This window comes from Somniosus microcephalus, chromosome 6 (genome assembly GCF_052327205.1).
Source record: "Somniosus microcephalus isolate GS21.2 chromosome 6, FLI_Smic_1.0, whole genome shotgun sequence".
NCBI lineage: Eukaryota > Metazoa > Chordata > Chondrichthyes > Squaliformes > Somniosidae > Somniosus > Somniosus microcephalus.
The window spans coordinates 49,276,938-49,294,786 of NC_140992.1; the positions used below are offsets into that span (position 1 = coordinate 49,276,938).

A 17,849-nucleotide genomic window follows, 5' to 3' on the forward strand; every position below is an offset into this window, starting at 1 on the left:
TAAACTTTTATATCTTGTACAAAATTCTCAGAACCAGCTTTTGTTTGCTGCTACTATTCACAGTGGTGCTGTTTATATTGTATCCACATATTGCAGCTTCAGTATTTATGATGCACTTAGGAGCATTTATACTCATCTATTTTCAACAGCCTGAGCAATGATATGCAACATTCCCAACCCCAGTAAGTTTCTTGTCTCACAAAAATACATAAATTATAGTTGGGGTAATCATTTTACTCTTAAAGTGTTGTTTAAAAAAAAACCTAGTGATTGTGGTCCCTCTCTAAAATGCCTATACACTGTATCCATTCAATGGCATTTTGCTGATATCAGAGAAAGCTGTCCTATCTCGCATTCCATGGACACTATTCCTTTTTTGTTATCATGACTTAAGTAGTTTGAATCGTTATGCTTATTTGTATTGGACACTATTAATTGTTCCTATATATGGAAACAATTGAAGACTTATTATTGGGTGCTGAGGCATTCCTTCAGAACATTAAGGATCATTTGACTTCTAGTTAATACATGTGAGATTTGATGTTATTATCCCTGGTCACTGTCCGTACTCAAGACTGTGCTTCTCATGCAGTGCTACAAATACAATGTCATCCCTTAGTTCTTCCTCAACTTTCAGATCTGAGCATTACAGCAATTACAGTCGAAAATCTTCAGGCGATCCCTGCTTCGACCAATACATAGACGCAGCACGGAATTTGTTTGAGGATGAAGTGGAAAAATCATCCTTCAGGAATGGCCACTTTGTAAGACCTAGAAATGAATCTTTTGGATACACAGGTTTGGATTTTAATGTTTCTAACTTCCTTTGTTTTTGACTTCAGATTTAAGTAGAAATTTTCCAGATCAATGATTAGCCTTTGCTTTTGTAATACAAACAATTTAAACATATAGTATATTCTTAATGATGCTATATTAATTAAAACCAAATTCTACATCATAACCTTAATATACATATCATTACTATATGTGTGTAATAAGAAAGTATTGTTAACTATCAATTCTTACCATATGGCAAAGAATAGGATTGTTTAAATTGCACAGCTTGCCAAGTGATTCTTGTATAATTTTAAAAATTAGGACTAGAACAAATGACTTATTGCAGCAGGTGATTTTTTTTATTGCTCAGAATTTGGCATTTTCACTGCCTCCCAGATATTTTATGCAAAATCAAAGTATGTGGGCAGCAAATCACGCTGTAGGTGGCATAGTGGTTAGCACTGTTGCCTCACAGCGCCAGGGACGCGGGTTCGAATCCGGCCTCGGGTGACTGTCTGTGTGGAGGTTGCACATTCTCCCCGTGTTTGCGTGGGTTTCCTCCGGGTGCTCCGGTTTCCTCCCACAGTCCAAAGATGTGCGGGTTAGGTTGATTGGCTATGATAAATTGACCCTTAGTGTTAGGGGGATTAAATACGTGGGGCTACGGGGATAGGGTGGGATATGTGTTGGTGTAGGGGTTACGGGGATCGGGTGGGATATGTGTCGGTGCAGGCTCGATGGGCCGAAATGGCCTCTATCTGCACTGTGGGGTTTCTGTGATTCTGTGAAATTAGTGGGATTTGTTGCAGGATACTGCACTGCAACAAATCATTTGCTCTACCTAGGATACTGATTATGTCAAAGGCTACTCGAGATATTTCCCACAAATACATTCTATTTAAGAATGGTTTTATAAGTCAAAAAGTCTCACAATAGTTCTAGTGCTATAAAGAATCTACTTACGCATAATATGAAAGTGAAGACAAGATAAAGCAGGAGAACAGAAGACAAAGTTGACTACTACTCTGTCCTTCACCTTTGGGACCATTGGATGAATGAGTCTTATTTCTGTCAGTTGTTAGTGTCCCAGGTGGTAGGATTTCAGGCAGCACAAAATTGCCCATAATTTGCAATCTCGCTCAAGGATGCAACAAAACTGACTGATATGGAGAAAACTCATATTCTTCTGAGATTGGGAATTATTTTAGATTGCTTCATCGGATTATAGGGAATTTTATTTTGCATCTAACCCCTCTGAACCTGCTTTGATGTGTTAGATGGACAGGAAATGTGAGCTTGAATTTTGGACAGAAGCTAAAAAGAGGCCTATGTCGACATTAGATGTCAAAATTGGAAAATTGTTTCATTTTCTAGCACAAATATCCCTCATTTTGATGAGCATGAAACAAAATTACTAAAGACAAAACAAAACGAGAGTAGTATTGTGGTAAACCACTTTTATCGTTCACTATCGTTACACTATGGTTATCACTGTTATATCGTTACACTATGGTTATCACTGTTTACACTGTTGTATCACTACACGAGGTCGCCTCCTGTCACGCTGTTATACCTGGGCTGACCACTGCTGACTCCGCCCATGGCTCCACCTACCTGCCCAGGTATAAAGGTGGTCGGCTGGCTGGTATTCCTCCTTGTTGGATCCGATCACCCACGAGGGTGGGCTCTGTTATTTAGCCAATAAAAACCTATAGTTACTTTCTTAACTCGTCGCTTTTCATTGGATGAATTGATAGGTATATCAATTTTATTGGCTAAATTTTAAAAATGTCTAACGACCCGTCAGACCAGCCAGACGCCCAGCTACAACAGCCACAGCAGCCGGCCTGGCTGCGAGCCCTCCGACCGCCGTACCTGGATCTAAACCCACAGGCAGCAAACTCAGCCCTCGACTTCAAACACTGGCTGAGCTGTTTCGAATCCTACCTGGGAGAATCCGGCGTGCCTCAGAGATCCAAACTAAGAGTTCTGACCGCCCAAGTGAGCCCTAAAGTATTCGCACTCACACAGGACCTTACTACATACGAGGCCGCCATCAACCTGCTGAAACAGCAGTACCGGAGCCTGGTAAATTCTATGTATGCCAGACATCTCCTAAGATCCCGCCCGCAACAGCCAGGAGAGTCTGTAGATGAATTTTTACGGGCGCTACAAACACTCGGCAGGGACTGTGACTTTAAAGCGGTAACGGCTGCAGAAAATACTGAAGAGAATATCCGCGATGCCTTCGTGAAAGGCCTTCGGTCTGACTACTCACGGCAAAGACTGCTCGAATCAAAGGACCTCGACCTGAACACAGCTGCAGCCCTCGCTCGCTCTCTGGAAGTGGCCCATCGGGACCTCGAGGCGTATTCCAGGTACTGTACTGCGCGACCCTGGGACTCGGGCCCGACCCCGACCGCAATACCCCTCGCACCGCCGCCTCTGGGACCTACCTCAGCGTCGGCGTCCAGGACCCGATCGGGACCGCCACCCCTGGTACCAGCTGCGACATTGGAGCCCCGCGATCGGGCCGCCGGCTGCTTTTTCTGTGGCCAGGCGAAACACCCGAGGGCGCGCTGCCCTGCAAGAAACGCGACCTGCTCCGACTGCCATAAGAAAGGCCACTTCGCGAAGGCCTGCAGGGGGAGAGCCACAGACGCAAGCAGTGCCTCATGCGAGTTGTGGGGGCGGCCATCTTTCATCAAAGCCACAGATGCCAGTATCCCCTCGTGTGAGTCGTGGGGCGGCCATCTTTGATCAAGGCCACCGACGCCAGCAGTGCCTCATGTGAGTTGTGGGGGCGGCCATCTTCTCCGCCATTTTATTCAACCTCGTGGGCGCCGCCATTTTGTCCACCACACTCGACCGCCACCTTGTCGCCAGACCCGACCACCGCCTCACCCGCAGACTACAGCAGCTCGCTCAACCATACACTAGCCTCCGTCACACTGGACCAAGCTCGCCCGCATCACCTGTCCAAGTCCATGATGGACATCAAAGTAAACGGCCACGCCACGACCTGCCTGTTCGACAGCGGAAGCACGGAGAGTTTCATACATCCAGACACGGTGAGCCACTACTCCCTCACTGTCCGGCCAACGTGCAACCGGATCTCGATGGCATCGAGGTCCCATTCTACAGACATCAGCAGCTACTGTGTTGTGACCCTGTCGGTTAGGGGCACGGAGTATAAAGATTTTAAACTCCTCGTCCTGCCCCAGCTCTGCGCTGCCGTCCTACTAGGGCTGGACTTCCAATCCCACCTGCAAAGTGTCACTTTGGCATACGGTGGACCCCTCCCCCCACTCACAGTCGACAACCAGCAGCCTTTAAACCGCCCACCGCATACCACCTGCGGCCTATCCACCCTCAAGGTCCCGCCCCCCTCCCTGTTCGCTAACCTCACCCACGACTGTAAACCCGTCGCCACCAAGAGCAGGCGGTACAGCGCCGGGGACAGAGCTTTTATTAGCTCTGAGGTGCAGCGTCTCCTGAAGGAGGGCATCATCAAGAGGAGCAACAGCCCCTGGCGTGCCCAGGTCGTAGTCGTTAAGACCGGCGATAAAAACCGCCTAGTCATCGACTACAGCCAAACCATAAACCGGTACACCCAGCTGGACGCATACCCCCTCCCCCGCATATCTGATATGGTCAATCAGATTGCACAGTACCGGGTATTCTCCACCATCGACCTTAAGTCGGCCTATCACCAACTCCCTATCCGCCCTGAGGACCGCCAGTATACAGCCTTCGAGGCGAATGGCCGCCTCTACCACTTCCTTAGGGTTCCCTTCGGCGTCACTAACGGGGTTTCGGTCTTCCAAAGGGAGATGGACCGGATGGTTGACCAGAACGGGCTGCACGCCACGTTCCCCTATCTAGATAACGTCACCATCTGCGGCCGCGACCGGCAGGACCACGATGTTAACCTGGAAAGATTCCTCCGTACGGCCCAATGGCTGAACCTCACCTACAATAAGGAGAAATGTGTGTTTAACACCTCGCGCCTTGCCATCCTCGGCTGCGTAGTAGAGAACGGAGTCATCGGCCCCGACCCCGAAAGAATGCGCCCCCTCATGGAGCTTCCCCTCCCCCACTGTCCAAAGGCGCTGAAGAGAACCCTGAGGCTCTTCGCCTACTATGCCCAATGGGTGCCAAATTATGCGGACAAAGCCAGACCCCTCATGAAGTCCACCTCCTTCCCCCTGACGGCAGAAGCGTGCGCAGCCTTCTCCCTCATTAAGGGAGACATTGCTAAGGCCACTATGCATGCGGTGGATGAGTCTATCCCTTTCCAAGTGGAGAGCGATGCATCCGACTTCGCCCTAGCCGCAACCCTCAACCAGGAGGGGAGACCAGTGACCTTCTTCTCAAGGACCCTCCAGGGCCCTGAGATCCGACACTCTTCGGTCGAGAAGGAGGCCCAGGCGATCGTGGAGGCTGTACGATGCTGGAGGCATTACCTGGCAGGCAAACGATTTACCCTCCTCACCGACCAGCGTTCGGTCGCTTTTATGTTTAATAACAAACTGAGGGGCAAAATCAAGAACGACAAGATCTTGAGGTGGAGAATTGAGCTCTCCACCTATGATTATGATATCTTGTACCGGCCTGGTAAACTGAACGAGCCCCCAGATGCTCTATCACGAAGTACATGCGCCAACGTGCAAACTGATAGACTGCAGACCCTCCACAACGACCTCTGCCACCCCGGGGTCACCAGACTTTACCACTTCATTAAGGCCCGCAACCTGCCCTACTCCATCGAGGAGGTCAGGACCATGACCAGGAACTGCCAAACCTGTGCCGAATGCAAACCGCATTTCTTTAGGCCGGACAGAGCAAGCCTGATCAAGGCCACCCGCCCCTTCGAGCGCTTGAGCATCGATTTTAAGGAGCCCCTCCCGTCCTCTGACCGCAATGTGTACTTCCTCAACATTATTGATGAGTACTCCCGTTTCCCCTTTGCCTTCCCCTGCCCAGACATGACCAGCACCACGGTCATCAAATGCCTGAACGACCTCTTCGCCTTGTTCGGGTTCCCGAACTATATACATAGCGACCGGGGCTCCTCCTTCATGAGCGAGGAACTTCGCCAGTTCCTATTAGCGAGAGGTATCGCTGCAAGCAGGACCACCAGCTACAGGGTAGGGCAGCACAGGGGGTGACCATCAGGCGGAGCAACAAAGGCAGGCAGGTAGTGCAGGGAACCCCTGTGGACATCCCCCTTTCAAACAAGTATACCACTTTGGATACTGTTGAGGGGGATGACTCACCAGGGGAAGGCAGCAGCGGCCAACTTCCTGGCACTGGGGGTGCTCCTGCTGCCCAGGAAGGGGGGAAAAAGAGTGGGAGAGCAATAGTGGTAGGGGATTCTATAGTAAGGGGAACAGATAGGCGTTTCTGTGGCCGTAGACGTGAATCCAGGATGGTTTGTTGCCTCCCTGGTGCCAGGGTCAAGGATGTCACTGAGCGGCTGCAGGGCATTCTGGAGGGGGAGGGAGAACAGCCAGTGGTCGTGGTCCACATTGGTACCAACGACATAGGTAAAAAGAGGGATGAGGTCCTGCAGCAAGAATTTAGGGAGCTAGGTGAAGGATTAAGGAGCAGGACCTCAAAGGTTGTAATCTCTGGATTACTCCCGGTGCCACGTGCTAGTAAGTATAGGAATAGGAAGATAGAACAGATGAATGCGTGGCTAAAGGGATGGTGCAGGGGGGAGGGCTTTAGTTTCCTGGATCACTGGGTCTGCTTCTGGGAAAGGTGGGACTTGTACAAGTCGGACGGTTTACACCTGAACCAGGGGGGAACCAATATCCTTGCGGGGAGGTTTGCTAGCACTGCTGGGGAGGGTTTAAACTAACTTGGCAGGGGGTTGGGGTACAGAGTGGAGCTATAGTAGGGGGTGATTTACGGCCAAATACAGAGGGAAAAACAAGTCAGCTGGGAAGGCAGAGCAAATATGTGAAGGCAAAAGAGAATATGGCAGGGCTGGAAGGCATTTATTTTAATGCAAGGAGTCTTGCAAATAAGGTGGATGAACTGAAGTTGTTGTTGAACACATGGGAGTACGATATTGTTGCTATCACGGAGACATGGTTGAGGGAGGGTCAGGACTGGCAGCTCAATATTCCGGGGTATAGAATCTTCAGGCGAGACAGAGGGGGGTGTAAAAGGGGAGGGGGTGTTGCAATATTAATTAAGGAGTCAATTACTGCTGTAAGGAGGGATGATATATTAGCGGGTTCCTCTAATGAGGCCATATGGGTAGAACTTAAAAACAAAAAGGGGGCAAGCACTTTGCTGGGAGTGTACTATAGGCCCCCAAACAGTCAGGGGGAGATAGAGGAACAGATATGTAGGCAAATCTCAGAGAAGTGCGAAAATAATAGGGTAATAATAGTGGGGGATTTCAACTTCCCCAATATAAATTGGGACAGTCAGAGTGTGAAAGGCTTAGAGGGTGCAGAATTCTTAAAGTGCATCCAGGAGAGCTTTTTGAGCCAACATGTAGAAAGTCCTACAAGAGAGGGGGCGGTACTGGACCTAATTCTGGGGAATGTAGCCGGGCAAGTGGTGGAAGTGTCAGTGGGAGAGCATTTTGGCGACAGTGACCATAATTCGGTGAGATTTAAGGTGGTCATGGAAAAAGACAAAGACGGCCCGGAAATAAGGGTTCTAAATTGGGGGAAGGCCGATTTTAATATGATAAGGCAGGATCTGGCCAAAGTGGACTGGGAGCAGCTGCTTATAGGAAAATCCACATCAAAACAGTGGGAGACTTTCAGAAGGGAAATAGAGAGAGTACAACGCCAACATGTTCCTGTAAAGGTCAAGGGTGGGACCAACAAGCAAAGGGAACCTTGGATGACAAGGGATATACAAAAATGCATTAGAAATAAAAGGGGGGCTTTTGGCAGTTACAAAAGACTAAAGACAGAAGAAGCCCTAGAGGAGTATAAAAAGTGCAGGGGCATACTTAAAAAAGAAATTAGGAGGGCGAGGAGGGGCCATGAAATAACACTGGCGAGCAAAATAAAGGAAAATCCTAAGATGTTTTATAAGTATATTAAGGGCAAGAGGATAACCAGGGAAAGGGTAGGGCCCATTAGGGACCAAAGTGGCAATCTGTGTGTAGAGCCAGAGGATGTAGGCGGGGTTTTAAATGAATTTTTTGCATCTGTGTTCACTATGGAGAAAGACGATGCAGACATAGAAATCGGGCAAGGGGACTGTGACATACTTGAACATATTAGCATCGAGAGGGAGGAGGTGCTAGCGGTTTTAGCAGGCCAAAAAGTGGATAAATCCCCAGGCCCGGACGAGATGTATCCCAGGCTGCTGTGGGAGGCAAGGGAGGAGATTGCAGGGGCTCTGACACTAATTTTCAGAACCTCTCTGGCCACAGGGGATGTACCAGAGGACTGGAGAACAGCTAACGTAGTACCATTATTCAAGAAGGGTAGCAGGGATAAACCAGGGAATTACAGGCCAGTGAGTCTAACATCTGTGGTGGGGAAATTATTGGAAAAAATTCTGAGGGACAAAATTAATCTCCACTTGGAGAGGCAAGGATTAATCGGGGATAGTCAGCATGGCTTTGTCAAGGGTAAATCATGTCTAACAAATCTGATCGAATTTTTCGAGGGGGTGACTAGTGGGGTGGATGAGGGAAATGCTGTGGATGTGGTTTACATGGACTTCAGTAAAGCTTTTGACAAAGTCCCGCATAGGAGACTGGTCAAGAAGGTAAGAGCCCATGGGATCCAGGGTGCCTTGGCGCGTTGGATCCTAAACTGGCTGAGTGGCAGGAGGCAGAGGGTGATGGTCGAAGGTTGCTTTTGTGACTGGAAGCCTGTTTCCAGTGGGGTACCTCAGGGATCGGTGCTGGGTCCCTTATTGTTTGTGATCTACATAAATGATTTGGATGAGAATGTAAAAGGTATGATCAGTAAGTTCGCAGATGACACGAAAATTGGTGGGGTGGTAAATTGCGAGGAGGAAAGCCTCCGGCTACAGGACGATATAAACGGGTTGGTCAGATGGGCGGAAAAGTGGCAAATGGAATTTAACCCTGAAAAGTGCGAGGTGATGCATTTTGGACGGACAAATAAGGCAAGGGAATACACAATGAGTGGTAGGACCCTAGGAAGTACAGAGGGTCAGAGGGACCTTGGTGTACATGTACATAGATCCCTGAAGGCAGCGGAGCAGGTAGATAAGGTGGTTAAAAAGGCATATGGGATACTTGCCTTCATTAGCCGAGGCATAGAATATAAGAGCAGGGAGGTTATGATGGAGCTGTACAAAACGCTGGTGAGGCCACAGCTGGAGTACTGTGTGCAGTTCTGGTCGCCTCACTATAGGAAGGATGTGATTGCTTTGGAGAGGGTGCAGAGAAGATTCACCAGGATGTTACCTGGGATGGAGCGCCTCAGCTATGAAGAGAGGCTGGACAGGCTGGAGTTGTTTTCCTTGGAGCAGAGAAGGCTGAGGGGGGACCTGATTGAGGTGTACAAAATAATGAGGGGCATAGATAGGGTAGATAAAGAGGAACTTTTCCCCTTAGTGGGGGGGTCAATAACAAGGGGGCATAGATTCAGGGTAAGGGGCAGGAGATTTAGAGGGGATTTGAGGAGGAACTTTTTCACCCAGAGGGTGGTTGGAATGTGGAACTCAATGCCTGAAAGGGTGGTGGAGGCAGGAACCCTCACAACATTCAAGAAGCATTTGGATGAGCACTTGAAATGCCATTGCATACAAGGCTATGGACCAAATGCTGGAAAATGGGATTAGACTGGACAGGGATGGATGGGCGGCGCAGACACGATGGGCCGAAGGGCCTCTTTCTGTGCTGTAAAACTCTATGACTCTAACCCCCGAGGGAACGGCCAGGTGGAAAGAGAAAACGCCACTGTCTGGAAGGCCGTTCTCTTAGCCTTAAAGTCTAAGGGCCTCCCAACCTCTCGCTGGCAGGAAGTCCTCCCGGCAGCGCTGCATTCCATCCGGTCACTGCTTTGCACTGCCATTAACGCCACCCCCCATGAACGAATGTTTGTTTTCCCCAGGAAGTCGACTACGGGAACCACGCTGCCAACTTGGCTGACTTCTCCGGGGCCCGTCTTGCTGCGAAAGCATGTGAGGGCCCATAAAATGGACCCCCTGGTCGAGAGGGTGGACCTCCTGCACGCCAACCCCCAGTACGCCTATGTGGCATACCCAGACGGGCGGGAGGACACAGTCTCCTTACGAGACCTTGCACCCTCGGGCACCCCTGAGACACCACCGTTACCCCCCACCACCCCCCCAAATCCAGCCCAGGTAGACGGCATGCCGGAACCCCACGAGCCTTCGTCGACCACGCAGACACCAGCATTAACACCGGATACTGCAACACCGCCGCCGCTGCTGCGCCGATCAGAAAGACTTACGAGGCCTCCGGACAGACTGACATACCCGAACTGGTAGTACACTTCACCCCGCCGGACTCAAATCTAAACAAGGGGTGAATGTGGTAAACCACTTTTATCGTTCACTATCGTTACACTATGGTTATCACTGTTATATCGTTACACTATGGTTATCACTGTTTACACTGTTGTATCACTACACGAGGTCGCCTCCTGTCACGCTGTTATACCTGGGCTGACCACTGCTGACTCCGCCCATGGCTCCACCTACCTGCCCAGGTATAAAGGTGGTCGGCTGGCTGGTATTCCTCCTTGTTGGATCCGATCACCCACGAGGGTGGGCTCTGTTATTTAGCCAATAAAAACCTATAGTTACTTTCTTAACTCGTCGCTTTTCATTGGATGAATTGATAGGTATATCAAGTATCTGCTGTTGCCCTTTGATGCTCTGTTACTATCCGATCATATCTGATAACCTTAGCTCATGGTTTCAAACATTTGATTTTTCTTGCTCTATAGTTTCATTGGTTATTCATTATTTTGTTCTCATTCAATTTTTTTAATTTGTCAACCTCAACTTCATCAATTACTTTCTGCTTTTAATGTCCAATTTTTTTTTGTTGCTTCCTCTGCAGTTTGTTTTCTATCTTATTTTCTCTGCTGTGGGATATTTTCTTGGTTTGTCATTGGCTTTCTACCCTATTGTGATCAGGCAGAACCTCCGGCAATGGGGAGTGTTGGTGGACAACCTTATCTGTCTACACTGAAAGAAAGAATTGCTTTTAGACTGTGCATAATTAGGTCTTTCAGAAAGATCTCAAAGCACTTCTCATAAAATACAGTACATTGAAGAGCAGTGACTTGTTATGTATGCAATTGTGGCAGCCATTATGAGCAAATTATGACCGAAGAAAATGCCCCAAAACAGAAATTAGACCAGTTAATCAGTTTTTGGTGGTGTTTTACTATGTTAAAGGCACAAGTTGTTGTTAGTTGAGGCTGAATGTTAACCAGGACATCAGGAACTCCTGCTCTTCTTTGTTAAGTGCCTTGTCAACCTGAACATAGGAACAGGATCATCAGAACAGACAGAAGGGGCATTGGTTTAAAACTCACTTAAGGACAGCTCCTCCAGCAATGAAGCACTCCGCTGTAATGTCAGCCTAGATGATGTGTACAAATCCTGAATCCACAACCTTCTTATTCAGTGCCAAGTGTACTACCATCTATTGAAGCTGATGCTGGTCTCCGATTACCCGTTAGGGGCATGAAACAACAGCTTGGCAATGACTTTCCCGCTCATTTTTTCCTCATGGGAAAATACTGGTCCTCCATGCCATACATTCCCACAGCAAGAGGCTGAGATTGGGACCCTAGCAACCTGTAAATCAAACCAGCATGACGCACCAGTGGGGCATTGCCCTTTCCACATTCTATTATGTCTAATGATTTTAACCAGCATGTCTTTGTCAGCAATATAGACACACAAGTCTTTCTTTCCCTGTTGCTTTTCACTTTTTTTTTTAACATCACAGCTCCAGTATCTGGGCGTCCAGGAAGCCTTGGAAACGTCAGAACCATTGGGGATACTTATCAAGTCACAGCTGATGTCAGTCAGTTTGACCCAGAAGAAGTCATTGTCACAATGTATAATTACCACATAGTCATCAAAGCAGAAAAGGTTCAAATGATTATACCTTGTATTGTCATATGTAAAATATTAAAAGTAAAACTTTAAAAGTTAACAATTCATTTGAGGAAAAGAAACATTTTTATTTACATTTAATCATTTCGCCAATGTCTATCTTTACTGCACAATATATGCCATTACATCACCACCAATCAATCAGAGGGCTGTGTTCACTACACAAGAAAACATCATACTTTTTAGATGTAGCACTTTCATTGATTTTCATGTACTGTAGATAAAAGAATCAGGGCAGTGAAGAATAAAACTAGCATCAATACAATATGCAGGGCAACAACTCAAATAATATGACATGTCAGTCAGAGGGTAGAATTAGTGAAGTAGAAGATCTCTACATACATCTGGAGCACTGCATTGAAGGGCTTTCAAAACCTTAGAAACAATAAGTGAAATTTATAGAGCAGACACATGGGACAGTGTAAAAAGTGGAGCAGTAAAAATGGCATTGCTAGTCAATCAGACTTTGATTCGTTTTATTCAAATGTAACATTCTGATGCCTTGAGGCTGCTGTTGTAATGTGTTGACATTCAGAGCTGATGAGAATATCGTCTGTTGCAAGTGAAAGTTGGAGCATTATTGTGTTTGCTGCACAAAGCTGGATAAAGTAAAATGTACTTTGACAACAAACATGCCACTTAATTTGTCTTTACAAATCCATGATGTATAAGCATGGGATAAAAAACCTTGACACAAATAGAGTTGCCAACTCTTCCACTGGTCTGTGGTTAAACATCCGCTCAATTCAACATTATTTTCACACTATATTCTTTTATTAAACCAATAATTACCATTATTGCTCATGTAGGCTTATAAAATTGTGCTAAGAAACTGTAAAGCATTTGAATGCACGTTAAAGATTTTATGCAAAATTATCGCTTGTTAAATGAAGCATGTTTTTTTAGAAGAATTATTTGTAGGCCATGACCTCACAAGCTGACTGGATTTTGCTTTCATTGCTTTTAGGTGGATGAAGATGGGACCATCATAAACACCTTCACTCATAAGTGTCAGCTCCCTGAAGATATGGACCCTATGTCTGTGAGCTGTTCACTGACAGATGTCGGCATTCTGATAATCAATGTTAGAAGGAATCCACTGAAACAAGCAGAATCGCCACAGCCAATTTATAGAAGTGAAGTTAAGCTGTAGGTGCCTTGATTCTGTCCAAGCTGCCTCAGCAACATTAGTTAAAAAATTATGAATGTTTCTACACAAACTCTGCATAGGTTTTTATTTGAGAGATATTGTAATGTTCCTAAAGTGTGCACTCAATTCAACACTACTTTTCTTTGGAAGAAAAGAATAGATTCTAAAAGCTAAATGCACTTTGAATATTGTAATTTTCTATAGTGTCACACTAAAGTCATTTCTTTTCTCACTAAAGGGTATGTACTGTTTTGCCTTTTACAGATTACATTTACAATCAAAGAAAAGTTAAATGCCACAATTTCATTTATTTTCCTTCTTACCTTAGGTTTGGTTTTAATTTATCTAAAAGTAGCCAAAGATAATGAAAGTCATACTCAGAAATCCATCACCCAGCAGCCTGATAGTAATGGTAATAGGTCCCGGCCTTGTATCAATAATGCCTGTAGTTTGAATTCATGAATGGGGAGAGGAGCTCTCTATTATATAGCTATTGGTAATTAGATATTGGGGCTTTCCGACAAGGAAAATAAGTTTTTGATGCTTATAAAAATCTGGCTCTCTTGCAGACAGATGTTTTCATGTGCGCAGATTTTTATTTTTCTGGAAGCTGTGGAAGAATCTGGAGCTTTGCTTCTGCTATTTTCTTGGAAAGAGGTTAGCAGTGGCTGTACTCATTGTAGGAAATGCATATTAAAGGCCGTATACAGTATTCAGTCAATCTGAATTTAGTAATTATGAAACACAATGGCCCAGATTTTCTGGGGCCTATGAACACGTACGCACAGTGTACGCAGTCGTAAGTGCCCCACAAGATCCGGGTTTCCGCATGCAATGCTCACGCGCGAAAACCAGGAACTTGCGATCTGTCAAATTTTAGCTTGACAGATCGTACGAATGTGCAGGAAATGGACATTCGCTGGTGCAGAGTTGGGATATTTGCCCAACTACTGCCCAGCGAATGCCCATGAAACTCTTACGCTGGTAAAAGACGGCGTAAGGCCGCCTTTTACCAGCGTAAGGGTTTAAATAAATATTAAAATAAATTTAAAAAATCATTTAAACATTCAAAAACCTTTAAAATTAGTTTAGGTTATGTTTGGCCCCTTTAAAAATGTTTAAATTTATTTTTCAAAAATTTAAATTTTTGTTTTAAATGTTTAATTAAATTGTATTTTAATTATTTTTTAACGTGATGATTTATTTTTATTTAAGTGCAGTGGAAGTGTGTTTGAGGGGATTTCTATTATGCTTATGGGGATTCTGTACGTAAATGGAATCCCCATAAGCATAATGGGAATCCCCCTTTGTGATTGGTTGGGCCAGCCCACGTGATCCCAGGGACGCTTGCGAACCGCGTGCGCCCCTGGGATATGTGGGCCTTTATGCAGGCCCAGGAACGCAAGAGTCCGAAGATACGGAGACACCAGGTAGGCACGTACTTTTCTTGTTGATTGGAGGCGTTCGCCCGTGACAAGCCTCCGACCGCAATTTCCAGCCCAATATTTCAGGATAGAAATAAATTGTAATTTCTTAAGATAAGAGGCCAAATTTCTAGGGTGGCTCTATGGTACCCTACAAGAACCAAATTGCACTCAGAGCATAGATGATGCAGATTAGAACATTTCAGGTTAGTTTAGGAATTCCTGAAATTTGTTGAATTTAAGTTGGAATATGTTTGACCTTTAATCAAAATAGCAGTAAAGACAGCAAGAACTGAGATGGATAAGCACACTGAAGCACCAACATGTGGCACAGAGCAGTACAGGTAGACTATCCTTTATCCGAAAACCTTGGGACCAGCTGTGTTTCGGTTTTTGGAATTTTTCGGATTTCAGAAGGTTTTCTGACAACAAACACTGCTTGTAAACACTCGGGCCCGGCCTTGGAAGCATCTCTGAAGCTGTTGCTAAGCTACAGAGACTCTTTCCATAGCCTGACTGTTTAAAAAAATGCTCGGGGAAGAAAAAAATACTAGGGGAAGAAAAAAAACCTAACAAAACGGCTGCTGATTTCTGCCGTTAGATCGAGGTTTCCGGCTCCCCCTGCTCCGTATCTGAATTCCTTGACTTAGCGGGGGTCTGGGGCTCGACTGCCACCACCAGTTGTGGGAAAGCCGGATATCGGCTGACTCCTACACTAAGCTGGCCCGCAAATCAGGTCGTGGGGGGGGGAAGAAAAGACTATCGGACGGGCCGCTGTATTGTTGGGTACCTCCTTCACACTGCCCGGCTCGGCTTGCCATCTCCTACCCAGGAGGGAACTCTGTGACCCTCTGCCCTGCTCACAGGGAAAGGCAGAGCTCCCGGACCACTCCTGTCATGTTTGGCGCCACTCGGGTCATGTTGTGTGCACTACTTACGCTCCACGAAAAAACTTTCGGTTTTTAGAGGTTTCCGGTTTTCGGAAGTGCGGATAAAGGATAGTCTACCTGTACAAGGAAAATAAATTATAAAATGGAGAAAAGACATATTTTAATAGCAATAGCAGCTAAAGAACTTGTATTTCTATAGCAACTTTCACATCCTGTCATGATAAAGTGCTTCACAGCTAATAAATTACTTTTGAAGTGTAGGTAAATGAAACAGCCTACTTGGGTAAGGTGTGAGACTGAATACCAATCATGTTACCTGGCATGCAAATTTCTTTAAAACACTAGGGAAAACATTTACTGATACCAAGGAGTAGAGGCAAACTGCTCCCCTTTCCCCATTCACCAGAACTGATCAACCCAACAACTTCCAGCAAAACCGGACACATACTCAGCCACCATACTACCAGGGATCCGATGTCACTCTCAACCAGCAAGGAAAATAGACAGACAAAGGATTTGATGAGACACTCATTCAAAAGACCATCAAGGATTGGATATGCTCTTCTACCAAGGAAAATTAATATTTGCTTAGCATAACGCCAGGGGTCTGCCCCCCATCCCTACAGCTCAGTGTTAACAATTCCGGTTTTCTCTCAAATTATTAACTTTATATTCACAGATCAAAGGAAATTTCCATAAACAGACCCGAGTCTCCTATCAACTGAAAGTCATGCCCTTGTATAATGCAAATGGGTTAGCAATACATCCTTTTAACATGGTGTTTTGTACCAGAGAACACATGGGATTTACACAGCATGTTCTCCAATCTACCTCAAAAGATGTTAAATATGACACTGTTAGATTGCATTATTCAGGCTAAAACAAATGAATTTATTTATCAGCAGGTTAATTACACATACAGCAGCACAATGCTTGACTTACTAAATAAACTGTTTAAAAGCATTAAAGAGTACAATAAGTTTTGAACCAAGTCTCCGGTGAAACATTACATAGATTAACACCAAACAGCTCCTTTTACTGCCTCAATGTAGAAAGTGGGATCTGGAGGTGCAGGGAAAGTGAATACATCTAATATAATTCTTCTGGATTTTCAAAGACATGCTTCAATTAACAAGATCAAGTTGTTATATAAAATAGTGGCAGTGTATACTAATAAGCAACCTGACTCATTAACATCTGTATCAGGCATGCCAAGACCTAAAACAATGCATATTGAAATTTTGACTGACGTGCAACTTTGTTGATGGTTCAACCATAAGAGATAATGATTATCATCTGCTGTGTCTGCAAACTTGCATACATTAATGTTTCAAAGACCGGAGGTAATTTATGTTGCAATTAATTGATGAACACAGGCAGTACCATCAGTGTAGTGATTTGACTAGGTCAGATATACATGAAAATATGAATACCTCTAGAGACCTCTGCATATTGTTTTTCTCCTCACAAAAACAAAAAAAACGATGTTTCAGTCATAGTTAACATGTCAGTTTTGAAACATGTTATTCTGACTATTCTAAAGTCATATTAAAAATAAATACATAAATTTTCCATTTTGAGGCATGACAAAGCTCTAAGGACATTTAATTACCACGTGAATAGGACAGGAAGAGGTAAATTAGATCACCAAGAATCCGATGCTACTTAATAGACTTCTGGATAATTAAGAAAATACTGGAAGTTGCTGTCATTTCCTTTAGCTTCAACCACACATAAGAGCTGCATCACCAAATGAAACCTAATGGCGGGATATACATACTGTGATAGAAAGACACCAATTAGAAATTCTCTGAATTCGGCAAACTTCAGGTTACCTTGAAATGAGGCCATTTCAAGTAATTTGGGTTGTGAATTTGATTATCTTCTAGCTCTAGCAGTAACCTCATAAACCATTGTTCTACAAATTCCCTACCTCAAGAATTCTCACGCTATCAAATAAAAATTGCTCTGGATTTAGACTTATTTGACGATTGCGGAATATAAAACCCAAGATTTTTGGGGGGGAGGAATAATCGATTCAGCATCCATTGCACCAGGTAGAACTCATTCTGCAAGTTAATGACCTTGGGCTTAATTTTCAGCCCTTCCAGAAATGGTGTGGTAGTGCCCTGCAAATGGTAGAGAATGACCTACTGCCCCATTGTTGCTGTGGCCACGGCAATGTTCACTGGCGCCCACTGCTGGACGGCCGGAGTAGCCCCGGAGTCAGGTAGTAGGCCATTTAAAATGAAACTCGGTGGTCCAGGACATCAATAGGACTCGGATTCCCATTTTTCTGACTGAACTGGCTGAAACACGGGCCGTGCACGCTCCGGCCAGTATCAGTGGCTGTGCGACCGAGGAGGATCCCGGGAGGTGAGTTGCTCTTCATTTATGTGGGGTGGGCAGCAGTGCTTCCCCCTGCTCCATAAACCCAGCCTGCCCAAAAAGAGGATAAACCCAGCCTGGGCTGCTACCACTCTGGGTCGA

General features: G+C 45.5%; 1 protein-coding gene across 1 annotated transcript; it reads left to right on the forward strand.

Moving 5' to 3' along the window:
• The first annotated feature begins 462 nt into the window (after positions 1-462).
• Positions 463-13,974, forward strand: LOC147115697 (heat shock protein beta-7-like). The gene is made up of 3 exons (XM_085990181.1): positions 463-798; positions 11,726-11,871; positions 12,863-13,974. Exons 1-3 carry the CDS (start codon positions 606-608, stop codon positions 13,046-13,048), a joined length of 525 nt encoding a protein of 174 aa, XP_085846307.1. The 5' UTR covers positions 463-605; the 3' UTR covers positions 13,049-13,974.
• Positions 13,975-17,849: the final 3,875 nt, after the last annotated feature.